Source organism: Bos indicus x Bos taurus, chromosome 15 (genome assembly GCF_003369695.1).
Source record: "Bos indicus x Bos taurus breed Angus x Brahman F1 hybrid chromosome 15, Bos_hybrid_MaternalHap_v2.0, whole genome shotgun sequence".
NCBI classification, from domain to species: Eukaryota; Metazoa; Chordata; class Mammalia; order Artiodactyla; family Bovidae; genus Bos; species Bos indicus x Bos taurus.
Window position 1 is genome coordinate 34,896,128 of NC_040090.1, and position 12,396 is coordinate 34,908,523.

The 12,396-nt window shown below is 36.5% G+C and overlaps 1 protein-coding gene across 1 annotated transcript; it reads left to right on the plus strand.

The window, feature by feature from the left end:
- The first annotated feature begins 1,576 nt into the window (after positions 1-1,576).
- On the plus strand, positions 1,577-2,521 carry LOC113904876 (olfactory receptor 52M1-like). The gene has a single exon (XM_027561961.1). It carries the CDS (start codon positions 1,577-1,579, stop codon positions 2,519-2,521), a length of 945 nt encoding a protein of 314 aa, XP_027417762.1.
- The last annotated feature ends 9,875 nt before the right edge of the window (positions 2,522-12,396 follow it).

The window sequence follows — 12,396 nt, forward strand, 5'->3', positions numbered from 1 at the left end:
GCAGTGTGACAAATGAGATCCAGAGGTATGGGATATATTATTGTCATTTAAGAAGCCAACCCAAAGGTGTCAAGATCATTCTCTCATTTGGAAATACTCCAACTGATATCACATTTTTATTGCATGTAGCCCTGTGAATTTTTAGTTATCCAGGTTTAATGTGTAACTCCAGAAGCTTGATTGCCTGCATTTTATCTTTCTTTATCTTAAAACAGGAGGTGCAGATTGTTTATTTCTACTACTTAAATCACCTAGGCTGTGGGTTATGCAGTCTTCTAGTGAAACAAGAATTTTCAATAACTCCCAAAAAGTTTTACAGTGTCTCCACTTAATGAATTACAGCCATGGAAAGTCTTCTCACTTGAGAGAAATACTGATTGAGAGATTAAGGAGGACTTTTCTAAGTCTTGCTCCAAAGAACATAGTTTCTGTTTATCACTGACATAAAATCAGCTTGAAGAGGGAAGTCAAAACCCAAGATGGCTTTGGAAGATACTTCTGCATTCTGAGGAATAATATCTTGTATTATTCACCTTGGGGAATCTGAGCATGCTCTTCTTAGACTCCACTTTATCAAGTCATAAATCCATAGTTTAAATATTAACTGTGCACTTTTCACATTGTGATACTGCATTTGGAAAAGTGTGAATATGTTAGCAATATAATTTTCAGGCAACTATCACAGGAAGGAGTGTAAAGGAAATATAAATCCTATGGAACTGGTGGTATGGAGAACTTACGAGTGACAGATGAAAATACACCAAGTCAGGTTATCTACAACAAATTTGGAACCATATAATCATTGGAAAATAAAATGTCTTTCATAAAGGTTTTACAGAGGAAACTGAAGCAGATAATTTTAGAATATTCTCAACACAGTCACTTATAAAATTGATGTTTTGCTAAAATGGACAGTGGGGAAGTGAAGATTAAGTCATTGATGTGGAAAAATTGCCTTCATCGCCTCCTGCTTTCTCTTTTGATTTTTAAGTTCCCACCACTGACACTCTTGTCTGTTTGCTCCTGCTTCACAGTAATTTTTCTTGCTATTTCCATTCCAAGAATGTCTGATACCCTAGATAGAGTGTGAGCTCCAAAATTTAGATATCAGCTTACATAACTTTTTTATCACCATCCTATTGTGATGTTTTTCTAGTAGAGTGTAATCTCCTTGAGAAGAATGTCTGATGTGTGTTACTTTATTCCCAGTGCCTAGGACATGGCTTGTTACACAGTAACTGCTTAACAAATAGTTGTTGAATTAAATAAATAGAGAAACCTTTTGTTGGAAATAAATGGATAAGATGACCTATATGCACCTATGAAAATATGCAGTGACACATGAATGATCTTTATGTATTTGCAAACACAGTATTTGGTATGATATTACACATTTTATTTCTCTGATCCTAGTGAATTAAAATTCATGTGGTTATGAATTTGAATTGTTTTAGAAACAGATCATTAAGGGTCGTCCTCAACTAAATCTCCCATATTTCCACCTTCTGGTTGTGATCATCTTGGCATGGCAACTTTATCTTTAGAAGAACTGATAAAAATCAAAGAAAAAACCATCATGCCTCCTCTCAACACTTCTCATCCCTCTCCTGTCACCTTCTCGCTGATGGGCATCCCAGGACTGGAGCACCTGCATGTCTGGATTGGGATTCCCTTCTGCTCCATGTATGTGGTGGCGGTGGTGGGGAATGTGACCATTCTGGCCGTGGTGAGGACAGAGCGAAGCCTCCACAAGCCTATGTTTCTCTTTCTGTGCATGCTCTCAGTCACTGACCTGGTCCTCTCCACGTCTACACTGCCCCGCATGCTCTGTCTCTTCTGGCTTGGAGCCCATGACATTGCCTTTGATGCCTGCCTGACCCAAATGTTCTTCATTCATAGTTTTACTGCTATGGAATCAGGCTTCTTTTTGTCCATGGCCATTGACCGTTATGTGGCCATTTGCCATCCACTGCGCCACACCACCATTCTCACCCACACTCGCATCGCTAAAATGGGAGCTTCTGTGGTACTGCGGGGAGTGGCCTTCTTTTCCCCACATCCTGTCCTGCTCAGACAGCTGCCCTACTGCAGGACTCGAATCATTGCCCACACCTACTGTGAGTTCATGGCTGTGGTGAAGCTGGCGTGTGTAGACACAGGGCCCACCAAGCGTTACAGCCTCAGTATGGCCTTTGTCATTGGTTCCTGTGATGGGTTATTCATTGTTGTGTCTTATGTCCTAATCCTTCGTGCAGTCTTTCATCTTCCATCGCGGGAAGCAAGTCTTAAAGCCCTAGGCACTTGTGTCTCCCATGTCTGTGTCATTCTCGTTTTCTACTCCACAGCTGTCTTTACCTTCCTCACTCACCGTTTTGGCCACAGTGTGGCCCCCCATATTCATATCTTCATTGCCAATATATACCTGCTGGTACCACCTTTTCTTAACCCCATTGTTTATGGTATAAGGACCAAGAAAATTCGAGACCATGTTCTTAGTTCTCTAAGGGTAAAGGTTGCTTGATTATACTGAAATTGTTTGCACAGATGGTTTAAGAATAAGGAGGGAAGAATATAAATGACTTATCCCTTTTTCATGACATGATGCCTTTTCCACTAGTATCAGACATCTTATCAGATTTTAATGGGGAAGAATGACCATACATGATAGAAATTTCTCAATTCTAATTAAACTAGTACACTTAATATATTCTGTGTGCCTTTGAATTTTGGGGAGCTTACTTAGAACCTGATGAACTTAAAGGGACTCTCTTCTTTTTATGTTGCTAGTGATCATTTATGGTGTTAACTGGGGTAGTAGTTTATTTTCAAATAGGGAATGATTTTAAAAGGAAGGAAATCCATGAGAACCTCAAAGAATTCCACATAAAGTATCAGTTCAGTTCAGTTCAGTCACTCAGTTGTGTCCGACTCTTCGCAACCCCATGAATCGCAGCATGCCAGGCCTCCCTGTCCATCACCAACTCACGGAGTTCACTCAGACTCATGTCCATTGAGTCAGTGATGCCATCCAGCCATCTCATCCTCTGTTGTCCCCTTCTCCTCCTGCCCCCAATCCCTCCCAGCATCAGAGTCTTTTCCAATGACTGTAAATATCCATAGAAGAGGCAATATATCAGGGTTGATGTCCTCTGAATACAACAAGTAATTGTGTTTTATTCCTACAAATTGACAAACTGGACAAGCTGTCAAATAGAAATGCAGAAAAGTTCAAAACTGCTATAAATAATCAAGTCCACAGATCTGTAAGCATTGTATTGATCATAGAGTATTCTCTCTCCACCAAGAGTAACATGTGTCTGCAATTATTTTGTTACCTGAACCAACATGGGATTTCTAAACCTTTATCCTGAAAACAAAATTGCTTTATGTTTGATGTTACATACTTGGGAGTTTGCCCAGGGCATTGGCAGCCCACTGAGCTAGATTCAGGTATGCTGGTATTTATATGTAACAAGTCCTTGTTCAGAGATGAAGTCTATTATTACAAATAACTCAATTTAAATTTGTAGTGATTATGCTACTGCTGACATTGAAAATGAAATTATTAAAAGGAATATAAATATTTTACTAGAAAAAATCAAATATTTGTTACTTTTCATTCCTTCACTTCTTGGCTTACAGAAAAAAGTGGAAATTACTCTAGAGGTGTAACTGAGCAGTACCTTGTGGGGCCTTCTGGGGTAGACCCTTCCCCCATACCCTCTACTTTAGATCCTCTCAGAAGTACCTAGATAACAGTGTCTAATGCACATTTCCTGAATTGCTTTGCTGATGTTAAAACCCCCACCAAATGGAAGAAATTAACTACTTGATGACCACAGGTATTAGCCTCCAGACCTACCAGAGCCTGAGGACTGATAATGTTAACCCTTGTGACACTGCCCTGTTACCTCACCATCAAGTAGTGAGAGAATTGCTCATGAGCTAACCAAAATCCCTGCAGCTCCTTTCCCTCATCTTGCCTTTGAAAATGGTCTGCAGAAACCCACTGGGGAGTTTTGAACGTTAACTATCCCAGACTCCTGTTTGGTGCCCTAAAATAAATGCTTTCTTCTCCACAACCTGGTGTCTGTAGATTGGCTTTACTGCTTGTGTGTAAGCTGACTTGAGTTTGGTTTGGTAACAGAGGTACTTAGAGTTACATGCTGAACTTCCCTGACCTGGTTTCTCTGTGTGATTTACTACTAAAGTATTATTTGTACTTTTTTTCTTTTCTCACTATTTGCCATCTCTTTAGTCTCAGAGCTTCATAGAGGTTAACATCTAAGTTCTCTATTCCTCTCCATTCCTCTTTGACTCTATTAAGTGCCATTGTTTAAACTTTTATCATTTCCATTATAACATTTCAACAGTTTCCACTGATATCTTCAAGGAACTAACTTTTGATTACTATGTTCAGTACATTCTCTACATTGAGACCATAGTTACCCTCCTAACAATTTAAAACAAGCGAGTAATTGTGTCAGACCCATGGAAGCTCCAGGATGGCAAAGCAGAGCTTTATGAATTACCTTTTCTACTGTTTCTTTTATCCTTCTTATATATCGCGTATACTCCTTATACTGTTCATTAAAATTCTCACTTTTATTCAAACAGTAGCTTTTGTCATATCTTTGTGTTTTTGCTTCTCTGTCCCATCCTATTTCTCTCTGGAGAGAATGTTTCTCTCTGTCCCATCCTACTTCTTACCTGGAGAGGATTCAGTTATCCTTCAAGATACAGCTTGTGTTTAAAGTCCTCAGAAAGATTGTTTCCTTGACTCAAACTAAACAGAAATTCTCCCTGTCATTATTGTAAAAAATGAAATGATATGTTGTACTTTTGCCACTTCAACTTACAGTATAGTGGAGGTTAAATGCACTGACTCTAGAATGAGAGGGCCTGGGTTCATGTTTCAGCTTTACCACTTGCTATCTTCATATACCCAGACACTTTGCTAAAACTTTCTGGGCTTTGTTTTCATAATAAAACAGGATCATGACATTGCCTTCTCCATAAAGTTTTAAGGATTGGATGAGTGAAAGCATGTAAGATACATTAAATAATACCACACAGTAAGCTTTCAATAAACATACGTTAGTTAACATTGTGAATTATACAGACTTGTATAATTTTTGTATATTGAATGCCTGACTTTGTGAGACATATATGTCTCATTTAAATATATGTATATATACATACACACACACACACACACACACACACACACACACTTCCCTAATGGCTCAGGGGTAAAAATACAAGAGATGTGGGTTCGATTTCTGGGTCAGGAAGATCGCTTGGAGAAGGAAATGGCAACCCACTCCAGTATTCTTGCCTGGGAAATCCCATGGACAGAGGAGCCTGGTGGGCTACAGTTCATGGGGTTGTAAAAGAGTCTGACACAATTTAGCACCTAAAAAAACTGCAATAAATATATATATATAACATATTATTAATATTCTATTAATATTTATATAATATTAATATATATTTACATGTTTGCACACATATATGTAATTAGAATTATATAATTATCACTATAATCATCAGAATGTTAGTCTGATTTCACAAATGAGGAATTTAGACTTAGATTAAGTAATTTTCTCAACATCACCTGTTGATAAAGTGGTGAAGTATATATTTAAAAAAAAATGCAAGTAGTTAATCCCATGGTTAAAGACTATCCTTTATTTACTTTTTATCTCTAACACCTCTCAGTATCCTATGAACAGGTGTGTTCAATGAATGCTTCTTCATCAATGAAGCCATAAGATGTGGAATTTACTTGTCATGTTTCAGAGCTCCTAGTTTTGTGATAGTTATAATTAAAGTACTGAATTAAAAACATAAAGATAGGTTTTAATGATATTTTTGTAAGATAATGGAGAAAAATTCAATGACAAAGGGATCTCTCCCAGGCTTAAGAGAATCTCTAGGGAAATTTAATCTTTAAGAATGTTTGTGATTATGTTGGATGTTTCCAGAAGGTAAATTTCAAAGTCTGGACCTTCAAGTTGTATTTTTTTTAATTAAATTTTATAGTGTAATGGATCATTGAATCTAATTAAAAAATATTTCCTGACAAGGTAATATATTTCTTATATGTTAAACAAGATTGTTTATATGTTAGATTGGGACATATGAACTAAGCAGTTAGCTTTTATAGGTTATCTACCAATGGCTCTCAAATTGCAGATGGTCAACGATAATTGAAAGAGGAAAGGAACAGGCCGAACTGACTCCATCTTGAAAAAGAAGGAAATTCCATCTTGCACTTTCAGTGAACTTTGGACTACATGCCTGGTAGCCATGGGGACAGCATACCTATGGCCAAACTGGCCTCCTGGACTGATCAACACCAGATTCCATACCAAGATTTCCAGTCGCCAAAAAGAATGTAATAATCTCCTATATAGTCAATCACCTTTGTAATCTTTATGGCTCCCATTGGTGTAGGCTATAATATATAACCAGCTGACCCTTCTGATTATGAATCATGGCTGTAACCTGATTGAATCTCCCTTTAACACTTTCCAGCCTAGGTTTAAGGAATTTGGGGATGTGGGCTTGCGCAGTACACTTAAAGTATATAAGGTTTTCACAAAAGTCAATCGGGGTCCCTGGCTAAAGAGGAAACTCTGCCTTGGACCCATCGGTGTAATAAACTGTACTCCACTATCCTCACTGTCTTTCTGAGTGAGTTTGTTTCCTGGGGCATGTGTCTATAAGATAATAACAACCACACAATTATACAGCCAGGATCCCTGCATTAAATTCTAGTCAATGGGGAGAAGATATACATCTTATTCATATATTCATACAACAAAAGAATATTTATGGAGTAGCTAAAATGTGCCAGGTTGTGATAGATCCTAATGAGAGGTGAGCAAAAAAGAAATCCATATGTCAGGGAGTTTATATTCTGGTTGAGGTGACATGACTTAAGTAAGTAATGTTCAAATGCATAGCTGCATTGGATATCAAGTGCTATCAAGTAGAAACATGGATTTTTATAAAGGCAACTAACATCAGTTTTGATCTGGTCTGGAGAAGGCAATGGCACCCCACTCCAGTACTCTTGCCTGGAAAATCCCATGGATAGAGGAGCCTGGTAGGCTGCAGTCCATGGGGTTGCTAAGAGTCGGACACGACTGAGCGACTTCACTTTCACTTTTCACTTTCATGCATTGGAGAAGGAAATGGAAACCCACTCCAGTGTTCTTGCCTGGAGAATCCCAGGGGCTGGGGAGCCTGGTGGGCTGCGGTCTATGGGGTCACACAGAGTCAGACATGATTGAAGCAATTTAGCAGGGAATCAAGGAAAGTTTCCTTTAATAAGACATTTATGTGAGTTTGAATGGGAGATAACTAACTGAGGGAAGCAAGAGAAAATGTTGGGGTGGTGTTAAAGAAAGAGAGAACAGTATACGTGAACATGTGTGGATTTAAGGTAGACTTTAAGATAAATATTTAGATAGGCAGATTCATCTTACATTTGAAGAACTGAAGGAGGTCCATTCATGGGATGCAGTACAGAGTGGAATGAAGAGTGCTGAGGACAGCTAAGAGAGTTTCATGAGAGCATGGGGTAGGCATGCTGAGAATTCACAATTTTATCCTAAAAACAAAAGGAAGACAATGGAAATTTTATGCACGGGAGTGACATAATCAGGTTTGTGTTTTAAAATGATCATTGTGGCTGCAATGAAGAAAATGGATTGAGAGAGAGTAGAAGGAATGACTTGAGAAAAACTTTTAGGAGTTTATAAAGTTTTCAAGGACAATATGATGATAACTTGATCCATGTTAATGGTCATCATGATGAAAAGAATTAAACTGATTTGAGTACCCCGAATATACTTTAGGACTTGGCTTGATGAAGACTTTGACAAGCTCACACATTTTATGACTGTTGCTTACCCTAAGCCTGAAGTTTATAGAGTGGATGATTGATGAAGAACCTTTGTGTATTTATGTGTCTTTGTGTGTGTGTGTGTGGTGCATTAACTGATTTAAAAAATATTTGAAGACTTATGCAATTTGCCAGGCAGTGGGGAAATAGTGAACAAACAGCGCCGCAGTCATTGTCTCCAGGATATTTACATTTGACTACATCCTGCAACAAAATAGTTGTTAGCAATTTCCTCCGCTTTTATATTTACTCTCAAGTTGAGCTTTTGACTTCTGCCAAGAGTTTTTCTGAAACTCAGTCTCTCCTAAACCTAGTATTGTGCATTTTTTTAATAAAGCTCATCTCTTTCTTCTACTTGAATCTACTTTTCTATGTTATTTTTCTTTTTACATATCTCATTTACCAAACAATGTTCTTAATTTAGTCAATTAAATATTTTATTTACTGCATACTTTTTTGCCAGAATTTTATGGATCCCTTTTGTATCTAGGGAATCAAGACTTCTAATTTCAGTTTCAGTTTTGTCTGTGGAGGTCCCAGTGCCACTGGAAATTAAAATGATTTAAACTGTTGGTTTTGAAGCAAGCCATAGTAATTTATATATAATTATAGTTGCATTTGGCCCTGCCTATTGTTGCCCCAGGTGTTCTTTAATTTTCATTCTAAATAATTCTTCAATCCTTACTCCTCCCTGGGCTTCCTAAACCATACCATACCACATGCCACAACACATCAGCAATTAGTTTCACAGTGCTCCTGAACAATTCTTATCCATCTGTACTCTCCTCACTAATTGGCTCTAGGATTTGTTCTCCAGAATAGCAAAGCTAAATAATGTCCCTTGCTTAACAGAGAGACCACTAAGGACTCAGGAGGGCCAGGACAAACCAGCATAAATCTGCCTCTAGCTCAGACGGTCGCCTTGTTCTGGACATCAACAGATCTTCCTCACACCTCAAGAGGACAGTGGCTTTGCTGGTCCCAGTCCCCCTATGACCAAATTCTCAACCATCTACAGGTACTATGCTAGGAAAAGAGAGAAAAACGGGGCGGGAAAAGAGTAGAAAATCCTGAGATGCACAAAGTCATATAGGATAAAGAGATTCTCAAATCTTTTCATCTAAATACCATAGTCACTAACCCTTGTACAGTTATGGTTGAGATCTGTAATCTTTAGATTGCCCAATGACATTCATTAGAAAATAATAAGTAGTATCTTCCTAATTTTTAAATCTAAATTTATGCTTCCTTTACTCAGATTAATATTTATATAGTTGTTGCTGGCGGTACTTAAAGCTCAAATAATATCCTAATGCCACCACCACATGGATAATTTTTATTTATACTATTCCTGATAGATGACCATCTAAATTCTACCTGAAAACTCCCACTGATACTGAGCTTCTAATTTCACAGGGCTCTCTTTTCTTTTCAGTTTTTGGTAGGTTTCTTTCCCCTACTGAACTAAAATGCACCTTTAAAAATATTTTAGCCTCCTTTATTTGGCCAGGTATCTACGTCTGGTGACACTAAATATATGTTTTTCCCCATAGCAGGTAATGAATCAAAAAATCATGGGGGACTATACTCAGTATTTTATAATAAATACTGAGTATTATATATATATTTTATTTTATATATATATATTACATTTAAATGTAAGTGTATAAAATAAAAGTATAATACATACATATAAAATATATATATATACTGAAAATATTTATATATATTCAGTTATATATATAACTGAATCACTTTGCTGTACACTTGAAACTAAACAATATAAATCAACTATACTTCAATTTTAAAAAAGGCAAACTCTTTAATATCATTTTGCGTAGAAAATGTATGTTTCAGTTTTTTTATCTGTGTACTTTTAAAACCACCAATGCACTTTCAAAAGATGTTTTTCAATAACACTGAGTAGAGACCTAGAATGCACAGTTCTTGTTTTGAACACATCAAACCTGACAGATTTATGAAAAGTTGTTAGAAGAGGCTACTTTGGGGCAGTTCTATGAAATGTTTAATGCTGACCTCAGTGGCCATAAGCAAAATGAAAACTTTCAAATTACCTTCTCTTGGATGCTGATAAATTGACATGGTGCTTAAAGTACACCGTCTTTTCTATTATCACTGCTAGATTTCTGGGTTCTGGCTTTCTAGTGTACTCAAGCCTTCAGATGAGGTCTCCTATTGTATTAGAGATGGATTGCTGAGATAAGGAAGAAATGACTTTCTGGTAAGGATCCATAAAGTACTGATTAAAGGTTATTTATGGAAACACACGATGGTAAAAAAGTACAGAGGTTGAACGTAAGTTTATGGCCCTTCCAACCTTTTCTAAAACGCTTTTTTAGAAAGATGGCTTAGAAATGGAATTTTACAGGCTGCCAAATTATTTGTACTTCATTAGAACCTAGTGATAATAGCTATGGTAAAATAAATACACTTCTAAGGGAAAAAAAAAGATTAAGGATAAAATTACTAATTTTATCAGGACCATCACGTATTCCTTCTTCTGGTATCCGTTCAAGACTAGTTATTATCCTTATAATAGTTATTATCCTTATAAACACAAAGCAAAAAGGACTTTATTTTGGGCGCATCTTACTTAATCTTTGTACTTTATTAGAAAAGAAGAAAATTGCATTTGTAGAGCACAGAAACATTAAAAGAATTAGGCCAGAAACATGGTGCATTTTATACAATGTTGGGATTTAATGATGGATTTAATTCTCACAAAAGTTTTGCAAGGTAAAGCTCATCTCATTTTTGAGATGAGGAAAGAGGCTCACAGCCTTGGACACTTTATGGTCAAGTCACATAGAATCAGTGGCAGGGTTGAAATTGTATCACAGCCACATTTATCTAAAGACCGTATTATTTTTACTATACCAAGTTACCTGCTAGGAGACCTGCCTGCCATTTGGCTGTGGCTTGCCTTTTACCAAAGGTGGTTGATACATGAAATACTTAGAGCTTCATAACTCAATTTATGATGTATAAAAGCTGTGTATTTTTTGCCACTGTGTTTTGGGATCCTAAATATTTAGAGTAAATTAATTGGCAAAAAGACAAATAATCCAAGTTTGTGAAAACAAAAAAAGGACACAGTGTTAATATTACTGTACTTTTTTATTGTGGTATAGTTGTTCTACCATGTTGTGTTGGCTTCCACTGTGCCTCAGTATGTATCAGCTATATGTATACATGGGCTTCCCTGATCGCTCAGTTAGTAATGAATTGACCTGCAGTGCAGGAGACCTCGGTTCAATTCCTGGGTCAGAAAGATCTGCTGCAGAAGGAATAGGCTACCCACTCCAGTATGCTGGCTTGGAGAATTTCATGGACTGTATATATACATATATCCCTTCCTCTAGAGCCTCCCTCCGACTCCCCCTTGCCATGTACTTTTATAAAGCAACTTTGTGTTATGTTTTTTCATCTCTGTATTTTAAGTGTCTGTTGAAGCTTCTATTTTTTCTGTGATTGCCTTTTAAATATTATATAATTGGAATATTTCTAATAAAATGTGAAGTCCAGACCTTAATAGTGAAATTTAGTATTGTATGATTTTTAACCTATAGCTATCATCAAATAATTTGTAAATATGTATTTCTATTTGTTATGTACATTAATATATTTAACAAATATAATCTTATTTATATAAAAATATGTTACCATTAACTTCTTTTTTTAAATTTAATTTTATTTTATTTTTAAACTTTACATAATTGTATTAGTTTTGCCAAATATCAAAATGAATCCAATTATGGTTGCTATACAAAAACACATAAATACATATATATATATATATATAAAATCTTAATATGAAATTATTATCTATTGAGGTATTTTTTACTCTACCTTTGTCCTTCAAAATATCAGTTATTCCTCCAGAAAACCATATTTTTCACATGTAAGATCAGCAAATTTGCTAGGTTATTGGTCAAAAGAAAACAAACAAACAAACAAACACTCCAGAGAAGAATTCTGAAGCATGAAGGCCAGTCTCAAGAAATGAGGACCTTCGGATGATGAAATTCAACTTCTTGAGTGAAAACCATGCTTTCTAGCTCATCCACATCCCCACGTCATGCCTGTAAATGAATATATTGGGTCTCCTTTCAGGTCCTGTTCTCTGAGGGGAAAAAAAAAACTCTCCTACAAGTTTATATACATTGAATATTAAACAGGATCAAGTCAACAGGAGAATTTACACAGCTGAGTTGGTATGTTTTTATTGAGAATTTTTGCCTGAGACTGCTTCTCTCTCCTGCAGAGAAAGTAACTGAGAATTATCTCCCTCCTTAACTCCATTAGCTGCAACATTTATTTGTTCATTAGCTGGTAAATTTTGCTTATCGCCATAAACTACTATAGTACCCAGCATTTTAGCTTCAAATGATGCAGTGATTTCAAAATGTCCCTCCTTTCTTTCTTTCTAGGAATCAGACCTTGAGGAGGTCTGGAGAGGG

Coding starts and splice junctions, on each gene's coding strand:
- LOC113904876 (XM_027561961.1), top strand. CDS start 1,577: ATGCCTCCTCTCAACACTTCTCATCCCTCTCCTGTCACCTTCTCGCTG.